General features: G+C 45.8%; 1 protein-coding gene across 2 annotated transcripts in view; it reads left to right on the top strand.

The window, feature by feature from the left end:
* The window catches only part of LOC137629702 (transmembrane protein 62-like), a 113,841-nt gene that overhangs the window by 73,560 nt on the left and 23,517 nt on the right, over positions 1-16,764 (top strand). For both annotated transcript variants that reach the window (XM_068361260.1, XM_068361259.1), the window contains exon 11: positions 7,696-7,806. In XM_068361260.1, the coding sequence (XP_068217361.1) occupies positions 7,696-7,806 (111 nt within the window). The remainder of the gene's footprint in view (positions 1-7,695; positions 7,807-16,764) is intronic.

The raw sequence follows: 16,764 nt of genomic DNA, 5'->3' as shown, positions 1-16,764 counted from the left end.
GGACCTCATCAAACCCCTAATCTGGGCACTCTCAAGAAATGACTTTGACCACCCGCCAAATCAACCAGGATGCGAAAGGCTTCTTAGCCTTCCGGACAACCCATAAAAACAACATTAAAACATTTCAAGAGACAGATTAAAAGGGTATGGAATTAGGGAATTGTAGTGGTTGAGCCCTCACCCACTACTGCACTCGCTGCTACGAATGGTCCCAGTGTGTAGCAGTTCTCGTAAAGAGACTGGACATCTTTCAAGTAAAATGACGCGAACACTGACTTGCTTCTCCAATAGGTTGCGTCCATGATACTTTGCAGAGATCTATTTTGCTTAAAGGCCACGGAAGTTGCTACAGCTCTAACCTCGTGCGTCTTAACCTTAAGCAAAGATCGGTCTTCCTCACTCGAGTGTGAATGAGCTTCTCGTATTAACAATCTGATAAAATATGACAAAGCATTCTTTGACATAGGCAAGGATGGTTTCTTAACCGAACACCATAACGTTTCAGATTGGCCTCGTAAAGGTTTAGTACGAGCTAAGTAGAACTTAAGAGCTCTAACAGGGCATAAGACTCTTTCTAGTTCATTGCCTACGATCTCCGATAAGCTAGGAATATCGAAAGATTTAGGCCAAGGACGAGAAGGTAGCTCATTTTTGGCTAGGAAACCAAGTTGCAGAGAACAAGTAGCTTTTTCTGACGAAAACCCGATGTTCTTGCTGAAGGCATGAAGCTCACTGACTCTTTTAGCCAAGGCTAAGCATACCAGGAAAAGAGTCTTAAGAGTGAGATCTTTCAGGGAGGCTGACTGTAAAGGCTCAAACCTGTCTGACATGAGGAATCTTAGGACCACGTCTAAATTCCACCCAGGAGTAGCCAAACGACGCTCCTTAGAGGTCTCGAAAGACTTAAGGAGGTCTTGCAGATCTTTATTGTTGGAAAGCTCTAAGCCTCTATGCCGGAAGACCGAGGCCAACATGCTTCTGTAGCCCTTGATAGTAGGAGCTGAAAGGGATCGTACTTTTCTCAGGTATAAGAGAAAATCAGCTATTTGGGCTACAGAGGTACTGGTCGAGGATACGGAAACTGACTTGCACCAGTCTCGGAAGACTTCCCACTTCGATTGGTAGACTCTAATGGTAGACGCTCTCCTTGCTCTAGCAATCGCACTGGCTGCCTCCTTCGAAAAGCCTCTAGCTCTCGAGAGTCTTTCGATAGTCTGAAGGCAGTCAGACGAAGAGCGTGGAGGCTTTGGTGTACCTTCTTTACGTGTGGTTGACGTAGAAGGTCTACTCTTAGAGGAAGACTTCTGGGAATGTCTACTAGCCATCGAAGTACCTCGGTGAACCATTCTCTCGCGGGCCAGAGGGGAGCAACTAACGTCAACCTTGTCCCTTCGTGAGAGGCGAATTTCTGCAGTACCTTGTTGACAATCTTGAATGGTGGGAATGCGTAAAGATCTAGATGTGACCAATCTAGGAGGAAGGCATCTATATGTATTGCTGCTGGGTCCGGGACTGGAGAGCAATAGAATGGAAGCCTCTTGGTCAGCGAGGTTGCAAAGAGATCTATGGTGGGTTGACCCCAAGTCGTCCAAAGTCTCTTGCACACATCCTTGTGGAGGGTCCATTCGGTTGGAATTACTTGACCTTTCCGACTGAGACAATCTGCTAGGACGTTCAAGTCGCCCTGGATGAACCTCGTTACTAGGGAGATGCCTCGATCTTTTGACCAGATGAGCAGGTCCCTTGCGATCTCGTACAAAGTCAGTGAGTGGGTACCTCCTTGTTTGGAAATGTACGCCAAGGCCGTGGTGTTGTCCGAGTTTACCTCCACCACCTTGCCTCGAAGGAGATTCTCGAAGCTTATCAAGGCCAGATGAACCGCCAAAAGCTCCTTGCTGTTGATATGCATGCTCCTCTGACTCGAGCTCCACAGACCTGAGTATTCCCGACCGTCCAGCGTCGCGCCCCAGCCCAAGTCCGATGCGTCCGAGAAGAGAACGTGGTTGGGTATCTGAACTGCCAGGGGAAGACTCTCTCGTAGGCTGATATTGTCCTTCCACCAAGTCAGACAAGACTTTATCTTTTCGGAAATCGGGATCGAGACCGCCTCTAGCGTCTTGTCCTTTTTCCAGTGAAAAGCCAGATGGAATTGAAGAGGACGGAGGTGTAGCCTTCCTAGCGAGACAAATTGCTCCAGGGATGACAGCGTCCCTACCAGACTCATCCACAGCCTGACTGAGCAGCGTTCTTTCTTCAGCATCTTCTGGATGGAGAGCAGGGCTTGATCTATTCTGGGGGCCGACGGAAAAGCCCGAAAAACTTGACTGTGAATCTCCATCCCTAAATACAGAATAGTTTGGGATGGGACCAGCTGTGACTTTTCCAAATTGACTAGGAGTCCCAATTCCTTGGTCAGATCTAGAGTCCAATTGAGATCCTTCAGACAGCGATGACTGGAAGAGGCTCTGAGAAGCCAGTCTTCCAAGTACAGGGAGGCTCTGATCTCCGATAGCTCGAAACTGGTACCCCACATTCCTGTAAACAAACCTCAGAAACGGTTGGGAATCCGGGTGTATAGGAATGTGGAAGTATGCCTCCTGAAGGTCGAGAGTGACCATCCAGTCGCCTTCCATAAATGCTGTCAAGACAGCCTGGTAGACTTCATCGTGAAGTTTGTCTTGACAATGAATACATTGAGCGCACTTGCCTCTTACGTACTCCTGCAGTGAACATGGCTGCCAAATCATGGAGCCATCCCTGAGGGACTTGTCCCTGCAGAGAACGTGGCTGTCAGATCATTGGAGCCATCCCTGAAAGCCTTGTTTATGCATGACATAATTGTACAGCAAAACTTCAAAGGCTCGAAAACAGCTGTGAAGTTGACCTGTAAAATCTAGGAGCGTCTCCTGGCCAGGCGCCAGGGAGAGTCTACGAGATTTGAGAAGTCTATCTGGGCAGAGGCAGGAACTCCCAAGCCGAGAACTTCTCTCGTGTCATATCAGACTCTCGCTCTATAAGCCAGTTTAAAAGAAGGGAAAGCAAAGGCTGTATCCCCCAAACTCCTGGTGATAAACCAGTCGCCTAGCAAACGTAAAGCTCTCTAGGAGAGCGAGAGAGCACTAGCTTATAAAACAACGGCTTCGAAGTAGCTAGGCCTAGTGTAAGCTCTGACGTTTAGGCGAACGAGGAGCAGCAGTTACAAAAAGATCCGGACAAAGATCCTTAAAAATCAGCATGATTTATTTAAAGTCCATAGAGGGCTAAGCAGCTTTAGGCTCCTCTCCGTCTGACAGAGTCCTCAAGGGAATATCAGTAGGAGGGGGAACAGCAACTTCCTCATCTAAAGGAACCTTGTCCGATAATAGCTGAGTCTCAAGCAAGGGAGAGACCTACCGTGGTGGCAATGCTTTACAAGCAGAGTCCACACGCACTGGTGCATTAGTAGCGGACCAGGACGCAACGTCATGTAACTGCTTGACAGTCTGTGAACTGTCAACAACAACAGGTGCGAGAGACCAGGACGCAACGTCATGTAACTGCTTGACAGTCTGTGAACTGTCAACAACAACAGGTGCGTGAGGACGCACAGCGTCCACTCGAGACTGCTTTGACCGCCTAGACTGAGCAGTCAAAACAACTCTAGAATGCGGAGGTTGACGCACATCGTCAAAACAAGTCAACTCCGATTGTTAGCGAACGTCCTGAACGTCAACAGGAGCATCAGCAAGTGGCCTAAAGTCCAAATGTGGCTGAAAATCCACACGAGACCGCATCGAGTGTGGTTCTAAACAACCTGACTGACGTGACTTAGCTACGCCAACGTCAACAGGACGCACAAAGGAACGTTAGGTTGGCTGAAAGCCAGGATCTCGATGAGATAAACGGCTAGGCTCAACGGACTAATCGGCAGAAGAGTCTTCCATAAGGGAGGCAAGCTTATTCTGCATGTCTTGCCGTACAACCCATTTAGGATCAACGGAAAAGGTTGCGGTAAGAGACGAGGGTAACGTCTGTGACCGCAAAACCTTGCCAACAAAAAGACTCTCGGAGTCTGTGTTACGCTTTTGTTAGGCGGCGAGCAGTCTTCCGATGGCTGCATAGGGTCAGAGCTGTCCTAATGGCTACAACCAGGACGCCGGACCTGTCCTGAAAGGACTGACTTTCGCTTAAGGGCCTCGAAACCTTGTTTCAGGTTTCTTATGCGAAAAGCCTTCGGATGACGAGGAGAAAAACGTCTCTCTCGCCTTATGGTAGGGGTGATCTTGGTAAGATACACCCGATACCATAGAGGGAACGTCTGTTCGCTGATCAAGGCCTCTCGAACCCATAAGTCGTACGACATTACTTCTCCCCTGGGCTTGGGAGCTTGCAAGAGGTCCCGGACTAGGCGAACGACAGGCACGAACAGACGAACCCTCGGTCGCAACACTGATAACACTTTGCGCAATATCACTTTATCACTACGATTTTCTGTTTAGCACTTATTTCACTGAAATCGAAACTTTTACTGATTTCTACCTGAAGCACGCAATTCTAACCTCATCAAAAGGTAGTAATAGCGAAATCAGTCGTATAATGCAAGCACATTAATACCAGCAAAAAACAGTAAACATATTTTAAGATAAAAAATTCAGTGGATGGGGAAGAGACTAAACACTAGTTCATTCAAAACTACGTTTTCAATCTCTCACCGTACATTGCCTGGGGACGAGAATAAAAAACTAAAAACGTTTTATCCTTTCTCCCCTTACAGAGACTAGGGACGAGAGTAACTCGAGAACAATGTTACCCGCTTGAACGGAACGTTTTCTCCCCTCTCTCTCCCTCCGTCTCTATCTCTCTCTCTCTCTCTCTCTTGATTACGCACCTAAGAGAAGAGCCCACTTACGTTTCGTCAAAAAAACATGTTATTTGACCAAAGGAAAAAAAACTGAAAGGTTTTTCAATTAAAAAGTTCCTTTAAAATAGAATTTAAAACATTTAAGCTTTGAAAGAAGAATGAACAAAACGTCAGAATCGATTTACTCTTTCTGCAAAGTGAAACCGTGATACTCTCTCTCTCTATCGTAACGATAGAGCGCAAACTGCGTAGCATAAATAAACTAAACGTTAGTTCATCTTTGAAACAGTACGAAGACTATTCAAAGAAAATCTTTCATAAAATATCTATTAAAAAATATTCATTTAAAGTTTTAAATCATTAGCTCTTTAAAAGCTATTTACGATTGAAAGGGCTCAACGTTGTTTAACTTCAGTTTCCAAGTTAGGACCGCCTACTCTCAGGAAGGTCGCATATAAACAAATCATTAAAATTTATTTTTATGTTTATTATAAATGGAAAGTTAATCGAAGAGGCCTAATAAAGGCGGCGAGATATAAAATATATAGAGGAAAATCTATAATTAATTTATAACGTGATAAGATAATTGCTAAAAGCCTAAACACACTTCCGTCTAAGGGAAGGGTCGGCCATTTAAAAGTCAAAGAAAGTCCATACTCTCTTTGTCATCAAAAAAATTAAATCTATCCAAAACGAGTTCAAGATTTAAGATGAAGATAAAACACCTGCACTGCGAAAGCTCAAACCAAATTAAAGTACTTCACCAAATATGATGGGAAAAACTCCAGGTTCTACAGCGAGTAAAAGTACGTCTTGTCGACACGTCGACAGAGAAGAAATTGAGTCTTTGTTTACATCGAGAGTGGTATCTGGCCGACAGTTGGCGCTGGTGGGCACACCCGCAACCTCTATAGCGATCGCTGGCAAGTTTTTATTGTATGTGTCTGTCGAGCAACAGAGTTGCAGCTATTATATATTCACCGGCTAAGTTAAATATTTAAAAATTGGTATTTGTATGTTCAATGCCACTTGAATTTGTAGAAACATTTTTTATTTGTAATGACGGGTTGAATATCTGTTTAATCCTTTATCCAAACATTTTGGTTTAAATGTCGAATATTGGATTTGTATTAATAATAAAAGGAAGCAGGAATGCTTGTTTTGGTTAAACATTGTATCGGTTTATGGCTAAACCAGCGATAAATCCACTCACTCTGCTCCTTAGAGGAATGATTGTTTGCAATTACCCCCATTTATTGAGTAGGTCGTGGCTTTCCGTTAAGGCAGACGTATCTTCTGAGGAATAGGGAGAACTCGTATCGACATCTGGGAGGTTTATCAAGGCTGCTGGGTTGCGAGGTCACCGCTACACTCCAACACGTACTGGAAGCTCTTCATCGCACACAACAGACAAAGTGACCTAAGGTCTTGCATGTAGGCACTCGATCCTTTTTTAGGGAGCCATTAGCTAAGGTTACCATACCCCCCGTGTCCCCAGTGTGCTCAAATCCCAAGTGCTGTAAAGAAAGGTTCCCCTGTGGTTATGGCTGTGCCAGTGGAAAAGAGCAAAAGAAAGTCCTCACATCAGTAGCGGCAGTGCCGAGGCCCAAAGTTGGGCATAAGACACCCCGGGGCTTCAGTGTCGCTCACCCCTGCCCCTCTGGCTTCCTTTCTTTTAGTGCCTGTGACCCAAGCTTCTTTTCTCCCCCTTACTTGGGGAATGAAGCATTTTGACATTGATGCTGGTATGCTACATTTCTGAGCACCAATATTATTAAACTGGATCTTTAGGAAGTATTTCTCCCCCATCCTCCCTTTATGAAGGTGGAGGATGATGGAATGAATTCATTGGTCATCATGAACTAGGCATTTTATTCCAGACTGCACTTTGCCTTCCAGGAAGAAAGATTCCTTTATCGACCAAGTACTGGCCAGTTCCATCCTGTTCGTAATACTAGGCATGCAGTTACTTCTAATAGATAGGCCTTCTCCATCACGAGGCTCAATACTTCACAGTATTCTAGAAGTTTTATTCCAGCTGTGACAATGTTGTGGAATGATCTTCCTAATCGGGTAGTTGAATCAGTAGAATTTCAAAAGTTCAAACTTGCAGCAAATGTTTTTATGTTGAACAGACTGACATAAGTCTTTTTATAGTTTACATATAACATATCTGTTTTAATGGTACTGTTTTTAGAATAATTTATTATCAATTTTCTCTTATCGCTTACTTATTTCCTTATTTCCATTCCTCACTTGGCTATTTGGAGCCCTTGTAGCATCTCGCTTTTCCAACTAGGGTTGTAGCTTGGCTAGTAATAATAATAATATCAACCTACTCATCCATATGGGCTGATTGAAGATTGCCATTATCACCGCTATTGCACCCATATTTGGCCAATGAGACTGGCATTTACAGGAAAGAATAAGAACCAACTAGTTCGGTTCTAGGTGGATTTTGTTGTGACCAATAAGTGAATCTACCTATTTTAAAGAGTGCAAGGTTTGTATACACACAGGAAAAAATAACTTCAAAAGTAATTTGTATTTTTCCCAACTATACTAACCCAAACCCTTGAAAGTTGAACTTCCACCTCAGCCATCCCTCTGTCCTAAGCTAAAGTTCAAAAGTGAAGAGCCAATTTCAATACCCTATCCACCTCTACAGAAAACATCATATATTTTAAAGAACTTAGGTTTATTTAGTTATGAAAAATACAAGTTACTGTATATATTTTAAAATTCTATGCATAGGAAAACTTGAGTCAATTTTCATCTGTATTGTATTTTGATACAAATTGTTTGTATATTTCATTATCACTTTTAGTAGGTTACTGCATTTTTTCTAATTACAGTGCGGTGGGAACCTATTTTATCGAAGAGACTGATTACAACAGCGGCTAGTTTTTGCCACAACAATACCCATTTGGGTTTCTTGTTTGCACTTCTTCTCTACCCTCTAATAGGTAAGTCTTTGTTATGCAAGTAGCATTTTATATCTTTAACTAAAAATATGAATTTACTTTTCTTGAATTCCATTGGAAAGAATTTTTGTATAATGTGATTCTAGGATAATATACCTGCACGTTTATTAAAGTGATCGTAGGAAAGAAAGTAATGTATGGGCCTTGAGTACTGTATATTTACTTCCAAAAATTTAGTAATAGATATACTATTGCCAGAGGGGATGCTAATGCCACATAAGAAAGTGAAAAGAGTTGATTCTAGTAATGTTATGGGTGGTTGTAACTTATACAGAAAAGACAAGAAAGAGAAGCAGTAAAGAATGTTGTCCGAGCCAAGAGTTAAGTTATTAAGCATTCTTAAACAGTCACAAAACATTATTTAAAAATATAGAAGCATATAAGAGCTGAAGCAGATTGATTATTTTATGATGAGAAGGAAAGATGCCATCAAATGAAAAGGATTTCACTTTTATGCCTAGCGAGATTTGCTTGACAACATAGATTAATGCAAGCAGATTTTAACCAAGAGAAGAAAATTAAGAAACAAGAAATATGAAATGTTAGTCAAAAAGAAGATTAAAAATGTTATTTTCATTAGTAGAATAAATTTTTGAATATACTTACCCGATGATCATGTAGCTGTCAACTCCGTTGCCCGACAGAAATCTACGGTCGGGATACGCCAGCGATCGCTATACAGGTGGGGGTGTACACAACAGCGCCATCTGTGGTCAGGTACTCAAGTACTTCTTGTCAACAAGACCTCAATTTTCTCCTCGGTCCACTGGTTCTCTATGGGGAGTAAGGGCGGGTCCTTTAAATCATGATCATCGGGTAAGTATATTCAAAAATTTATTTTACTAATGAAAATAACATTTTTCAATATTAATCTTACCCGATGATCATGTAGCTGATTCACACCCAGGGTGGTGGGTGGAGACCAGCATACATGTTAACAAAGAAGCTAAGTATCCCGTATTACATTTTATTAGTTATTCAAAATAACAATATAAAATAAATAAGTACCTGGTAAGGAAGTCGACTTGAACCATTACTCTGCCTTTATTAAGTACGTCTTCCTTACTGAGCGTAGCGGTCCTCTTAGGATGCTGAACAACTCTTAGGTGCTGAAGTATCAAGGGCTGCAACCCATACTAAAGGACCTCATCACAACCTCTAACCTAGGCGCTTCTCAAGAAAGAATTGACCACCCGCCAAATCAACCAGGATGCGGAAGGCTTCTTAGCCGACCGTACAACCCAAAAACAACAATAAAAAGTATTCAAGAGAAAGGTTAAAAAAAAAAAAAGGTTATGGGATTATGGGAATGTAGTGGCTGAGCCCTCACCTACTACTGCACTCGCTGCTACGAATGGTCCCAGGGTGTAGCAGTTCTCGTAAAGAGACTGGACATCTTTGAGATAGAATGATGCGAACACTGACTTGCTTCTCCAATAGGTTGCATCCATAACACTCTGCAGAGAACGGTTCTGTTTGAAGGCCACTGAAGTAGCCACAGCTCTCACTTCATGTGTCCTTACCTTCAGCAAAGCAAGGTCTTCTTCCTTCATATGAGAATGAGCTTCTCTAATCAGAAGCCTGATGTAGTAAGAAACTGCGTTCTTGGACATTGGTAGTGAAGGCTTCTTAACAGCACACCATAAGGCTTCCGATTGTCCTCGTAAGGGTTTAGACCTTTTTAGATAGTACCTAAGAGCTCTGACTGGGCAAAGTACTCTCTCCAGTTCGTTACCCACCAAGTTGGACAGGCTAGGGATCTCGAACGATTTAGGCCAAGGACGTGAAGGAAGCTCGTTTTTAGCCAAAAAACCGAGCTGTAAGGAACATGTAGCCGTTTCAGATGTGAAACCTATGTTCCTGCTGAAGGCGTGGATCTCACTTACTCTTTTAGCTGTTGCTAGGCATACGAGGAAAAGAGTTTTTAATGTGAGGTCCTTAAAAGAGGCTGATTGGAGCGGTTCAAATCTAGATGACATAAGGAACCTTAGGACTACGTCTAGATTCCAGCCTGGAGTGGACAACCGACGTTCCTTTGAGGTCTCAAAAGACCTAAGGAGGTCCTGTAGATCTTTGTTGGTGGAAAGATCCAAGCCTCTGTGGCGGAAAACCGCTGCCAACATACTTCTGTAACCCTTGATCGTAGGAGCTGATAGGGATCTAACGTTCCTTAGATGTAACAGGAAGTCAGCAATCTGGGTTACAGTGGTACTGGTTGAGGAAACTGCATTGGCCTTGCACCAGCTTCGGAAGACTTCCCATTTAGATTGATAGACTCTGAGAGTGGATGTCCTCCTTGCTCTGGCAATCGCTCTGGCTGCCTCCTTCGAAAAGCCTCTAGCTCTTGAGAGTCTTTCGATAGTCTGAAGGCAGTCAGACGAAGAGCGTGGAGGTTTGGGTGTACCTTCTTTACGTGAGGTTGACGCAGAAGGTCCACTCTTAGAGGGAGAGTCCTGGGAACGTCGACCAGCCATTGCAGTACCTCTGTGAACCATTCTCTCGCGGGCCAGAGGGGAGCAACCAACGTCAGCCGTGTCCCTTTGTGAGAGGCGAACTTCTGAAGTACCCTGTTGACAATCTTGAACGGCGGGAATGCATACAGGTCGAGATGGGACCAATCCAGCAGAAAGGCATCCACGTGAACTGCTGCTGGGTCTGGAATCGGGGAACAATACAATGGGAGCCTCTTGGTCATCGAGGTAGCGAACAGATCTATGGTTGGCTGACCCCACAGGGTCCAAAGTCTGCTGCAAACATTCTTGTGAAGGGTCCACTCTGTGGGGATGACCTGACCCTTCCGGCTGAGGCGATCTGCCATGACATTCATATCGCCCTGAATGAACCTCGTTACCAGCGTGAGCCTTCGATCTTTTGACCAAATGAGGAGGTCCCTTGCGATCTCGAACAACTTCCTCGAATGAGTCCCCCCCTGCTTGGAGATGTAAGCCAAGGCTGTGGTGTTGTCGGAGTTCACCTCCACCACCTTGTTTAGCTGGAGGGACTTGAAGTTTATTAAGGCCAGATGAACCGCCAACAACTCCTTGCAATTGATGTGAAGTGTCCTTTGCTCCTGATTCCATGTTCCCGAGCATTCCTGTCCGTCCAATGTCGCACCCCAGCCCGAGTCTGATGCGTCCGAGAAGAGACGGTGGTCGGGGGTCTGAACAGCTAACGAAAGACCTTCCTTGAGAAGAATGCTGTTCTTCCACCACGTTAGAGTAGACCTCATCTCTTCGGAAACAGGAACTGAGACCGTCTCTAGCGTCATGTCCTTTATCCAGTGAGCAGCAAGATGATACTGAAGGGGGCGGAGGTGGAGTCTCCCTAACTCGATGAACATGGCCAGCGATGAAAGTGTCCCTGTTAGACTCATCCACTGCCTGACTGAGCATCGGTTCCTTCTCAGCATGCTCAGGATGCACTCTAGGGCTTGGTTGATCCTTGGGGCCGACGGAAAAGCCCGAAAAGCTCGACTCTGAATCTCCATACCCAGGTAAACAATGGTCTGGGATGGGACGAGCTGGGACTTCTCTAAATTAACCAGGAGGCCCAGTTCCTTGGTCAGATCCATAGTCCATCTGAGATTCTCCAGACAGCGACGACTTGTGGGAGCTCTTAAAAGCCAGTCGTCTAAATAGAGGGAGGCTCTGATGTCTGCCAAGTGAAGGAATTTCGCAATATTCCTCATCAGTCTCGTAAACACAAGAGGTGCCGTGCTTAGGCCAAAGCACAGGGCTTGGAACTGGTACACAACCTTTCCAAAGACGAATCTTAGGAAAGGTTGGGAGTCTGGATGGATGGGGACGTGAAAGTATGCGTCTTTCAGGTCTAACGAGACCATCCAGTCCTCCTGCCTGACCGCTGCTAGGACCGACTTCGTCGTCTCCATCGTGAACGTCTGCTTGGTGACATAAGCATTGAGAGCACTGACGTCCAGCACCGGTCTCCAACCTCCTGTCTTCTTGGCTACAAGGAAGAGACGGTTGTAAAAGCCCGGGGATTGATGATCCCGGACTATGACCACTGCTTCCTTTTGTAGCAAGAGCGACACCTCTTGTTGCAACGCTAGCCTCTTGTCCTTCTCCTTGTAGTTGGGAGAGAGGTTGATGGGAGATGTAGTTAGAGGGGGATTGAGGCAGAACGGAATTCTGTATCCCTCCCTTAGCCACTTCACAGACTGAGCGTCTGCACCTCTGCTCTCCCAAGCTTGCCAGAAGGTCTTGAGTCTGGCTCCTACTGCTGTCTGGAGAGGAAGGCAGTCAAAACTTGCCTTTTGCAGACTTGGAACCCTTCTTGGACTTGCCACGGTGACTGTCTGCACGGGTACCTCCTCTGCTGGAGGTTCTGCCACGAAAGGGCGGGATGAACCTAGAAGCAGGTGTATCAGCTGCTAAAGGGCGGAAGGGTCTAGGCACGGAAGGTAAGGTTTTAGCCTTACGTGCAGAAGAAGCCATGAGGTCATGCGTATCCTTCTGGATAAGAGAGGCAGCCATCCCCTTAATCAACTCCTCCGGAAACAAACACTTGGAGAGAGGAGCAAACAGCAGCTCTGACTTCTGGCAAGGAGTGATACCAGCAGATAAGAAGGAGCACAGATGTTCTCTCTTCTTGAGGACCCCTGATACATATGAAGCCGCAAGTTCACCAGACCCATCCCGTATTGCCTTGTCCATGCTGGACATGATCAGCATGGCCGAGTCCTTGTCAGAAGGGGAAGTCTTCCTGCTTAAGGCTCCCAAACACCAATCGAGGAAGTTGAATATCTCGAAGGCACGAAAGACTCCCTTCAACAAATGATCAAGATCGGAAAGGGACCAGCAGATCTTCGAACGTCTCATAGCCAACCTGCGGGGAGAGTCAACCAGACTTGAGAAGTCGGCCTGGGCAGAGGCAGGAACCCCCAAGCCAGGTTCCTCTCCCGTGGCATACCAGACGCTCGACTTAGAAGCCAGCTTGGGAGGAGGAAACACAAAAGAGGTCCTTCCCAGTTGCTTCTTGGAAAGCAACCAGTCCCCCATAACCCTCAAAGCTCTCCTTGATGATCTGGCGAGAACAAGCTTGGTGAAGGCAGGCGCAGCAGACTGCATGCCCATAGCAAACTCGGAGGGCGGAGAACGAGGGGTAGCAGACACAAAGTGTTCAGGATACAATTCTCTGAACAAAGCAAGGACTTTGCGAAAGTCTAAGGAGGGTGGCGAAGACTTGGGTCCTTCAACATCAGAGTGAGGATCATCCAGATGAGCAGCTTCATCCTCCGATACATCCTCATCCGAAAGTTGAGTTGTGAGTGGCAAAGGCAGAGCAGCAAGCTGAGCGGCTGAATCCTGCAGAACGGGTGTATGCGTACCTGCGGATCCATCATCATGCCTCTGCTGGACAGACTGTGAGCTGGCAACAACAAAAGCAGAGGGCCGGTGTGTGGGAGGGTCTGCGGTGGACTGAGGAGCATGCGGTATGGTATGCAGAGCATGAGGTAAGGCATGCGGCTCATGCTGCATGGTATGCGGCTCATGCTGCATGGTATGCGGAGCATGCTGTAAGGTCTGCAGAGCATGCTGCATGGGCTGAGGAGAATGCCGCATAGTGCTGGAACCCGGCAACTCCTGATGCGGCAGCTCACGCATGTTAGCAGATGGTGCAGCAAGAACATGCGTCTGGCAGTGAGGACTGCGCATCGGTGGAGGAGCTCTCACAGGTGGGGTGTGGGAGCAGGCAGCCGCAGTATCTGCTGAGCGCACAACCTCTGCGGGTTGTAGGTTAACAGGAGAGGTGTTAACCTTCTCGGCATGATACTCCTGCATAAAAGCCGCAAGCTGAGACTGCATAGTCTGCAGCATGGACCACTTGGGGTCTACTGTGGCTGGAGCAACAACAGACGGAGCAGAGGCCTGTTGAGGGACCACTCTACCTCTCTTGGGAGGTGTGCAGTCATCAGATGACTGCGGCGAGTCCGAACTGACCCAGCGGCTACACCTGGGCCGTTGGACTAGCTCGGAAGGGACCTTACGTTTGAGCGGTCGTGAGACCTTGGTCCACCGTTTCCTCCTGGAAACCTCTTCCACAGACGAGGAATGTAAGGGCTCATTCGTCTGGGAGTGGAAGGGACGATCCTTAGCAGATGCGTCCGCAACCACTGAGGATACATCCGTGCGCCGATCAAGGCCTGCCGAACCCTTTGGTCCTTCGACATTGCTTCTCCCCTGGGCTTGGGAGCTTGCAAGAGGTCCCGGACTGGGAGGACGACTGGCACGCACAGATGTACCCTCATGCGCAACACTGACACTGACACTATGCACAGCACTAGCACTAACACTTCCCACTGCACTCTTCGCTTTCAGCTCTCTGACATCTGCCAAGAGCTGATTGCGGTCACTAACCAACGACTCCACCTTATCACCGAGAGCCTGAATGGCACGCAACATATCAGCCATTGCAGGCTGAGCACTCGTAGCAGGTTCGGGAGTCACCACCACAGGGGAAGGAAAAGGTTGAGAGGCATGGGGAGAGGAAAAATCCACAGAGCGAGAAGAACTCCTCCTATCTCTCTCCTTCTCTAACCTACGTGTATATCTGAGGAATTCATTAAAATCGAATTCCGAAAGCCCATCACATTCCCCACATCGATCTTCCAATTGACAGGATTTTCCCCTACAATTGGAACATACGGTGTGAGGATCTATAGAGGCCTTCGGAAGACGCCTATTACAAGTCCTAACACTACACTGCCTGTATTTAGGAACTTGGGAATGGTCAGACATCTTGAATTTAGAGGTAGTCAAGGGGGAATTCCAAAATAAAGCAAAGATCGTTAACCAATGAATCAAATTAATTCCAAAAGCTTGCTAAGCTAAGGATAAGGCTTCCTGTACAGCGAAGGCTAAATTTCAGAGCAAATACATCACCAAAACGTGAACAAAAGACTCCAAAATCAACAGCGTATCCATGTAGGTCTTGCCGGCGGCACGACAGAGGAAAAATTGAGGTCTTGTTGACAAGAACTACTTGAGTACCTGACCACAGATGGCGCTGTTGTGTACACCCCCACCTGTATAGCGATCGCTGGCGTATCCCGACCGTAGATTTCTGTCGGGCAACGGAGTTGACAGCTACATGATCATCGGGTAAGATTAATATTGAAAAATAAATAATAAAAAATGCCACCAAAGTATACATTATCAAAAGGTGGACAATAAAAACAGCTAAATCATAAAAAAATCTGCAAAAGAAAAATAATGACAGCTGAAAGGTAAAGAGAAACAGAAACATTGTGGAATCAGTTAAAAACAAAGAGAGCTTTCAACCCCTAGAGATAAAGCAGGGAAGCATCTATAGATGTAAACAGAAGAGGGTGCTCAAATGACATTTGGCAGGGCCATAGAGTAACATTACAGTTCTCCAATATGTATGAAATGAAACCCTTTACCCTATCGAATTGAAAAAAAAAAAAAAAAAGACAAATTGGAACCTAACTAAAGAAAGGTCTAAATAGCAATAGAAAAAACATGATTTTAAACTAAATATCAAAAATTTTAAGTAATTTTTATTTTTCCTAACATACTTACCGAGAACTACTTTCTTAGGAGTTACCTGTAATCTCCTCTCTACCGACCAGAGTTTTGTGTAGTATACCCTACACCCGTTTTCTATGGAGGGCTAACCCGGGAGTGAGAGAACGTGCCCCGAGGGTAGCCTTGAGCTAGGTCGAGGTCCGCTTGGGTCCCGTTAGTCAGTAAGTTCCTCGGATGTTGCAAAAAGTCCCTGCAAGGGCAGAAAGGCACTCGGGGAAGGTAGGGAGGGCCATTACCCGAAAGTAGTTCTCGGTAAGTATGTTAGGAAAAATAAAAATTACTTAAAATTCTTTATTTGTTCCAACACAAATACTTACCTCGAACTACTTTCTTAGGAGACTTACACTTTAGGAGATAGGAGTGGCTTCCTGACCTTCAGACCCAGCAAAGCGGATGCCAAGAAGCCTAGATATGAACTAGGTTCTAAAAAAAAAAAAAACTGGGAAACGGACGGTAGGGTAAGCTACACAAAGAGCTCACGTTAGTGTCTAAGTACTCACCCTTTGAAAAATCTTCTGATGTTGAGTCCAGTAACAAAGTTGCAGAGACGTGTTCTTCATTGGTTACACAAGTGTGGTTATGTCCGATAGGGATAGGAAACGGGGATTAGGGTGAAAAGGAACGAACCTGTGTCTCCTGGTTTTGCTATCCACGATTGTGCCTGGGGCTTTACCGTTAAATCACTTGGAGCGCGGAGATGACTGTCCCAATGGAGAACCCGTCTAAGGACCTTCTTGAGTAATCCTTGAGGTAATGGGCAGTAAAGGTCGACTGGTTCGACCAGGTGCCCGCTCGAAGGATCTGGCCCACTGCCATGTTCTTCTCAAAGGCTAAGGAAGTGCTCAGACCTCTGATGTCATGGGGCTTGGGAGTACCTGGCATGGCTAGTCCCTCCTCCTTGTAGGCCCTGGCAATAATTTGTCTCAACCAAAAGGATATGGTATTCTTCGATACCTGCTTCTTTGTAACACCTGTGGAGACAAAAAGGCTCTTGATGCCTGGCCGGAGATGTGCAGTCCTCTCATGGTATTTTCTAATGGCACGGACAGGGCATAACCTCAAATCCTAAGGATTCCCAGTCCTAGGAATAGCTGGCAGAGAGAACCCCTCGAATTTAGGATCCCAGACTGCTGGGTTCTGGGTTTTCGCCACGAACGAAGGGACGAACTTGAAAGAGATCTCTTTCCACCCCTTCGAATGAGAGACGTCATAAGACAGCCCATGGATCTCACCTACCCTTTTCGCAGAGGCCAAGGCCAACAAAAAGACTGTCTTGAGAGTGAGATCCCTGTCTACAATATCCTTCATTGGTTCGAACGGGGGGCTACTTAACATCTTCAGGACCCTAGCTAAGTCCCACTGAGGCACCCTA

Source organism: Palaemon carinicauda, chromosome 37, assembly GCF_036898095.1.
Source record: "Palaemon carinicauda isolate YSFRI2023 chromosome 37, ASM3689809v2, whole genome shotgun sequence".
Taxonomy (NCBI): domain Eukaryota; kingdom Metazoa; phylum Arthropoda; class Malacostraca; order Decapoda; family Palaemonidae; genus Palaemon; species Palaemon carinicauda.
The sequence above is the reverse complement of the archived record's forward strand: the minus strand, read 5'-3'. Positions and strand labels throughout refer to the sequence as shown.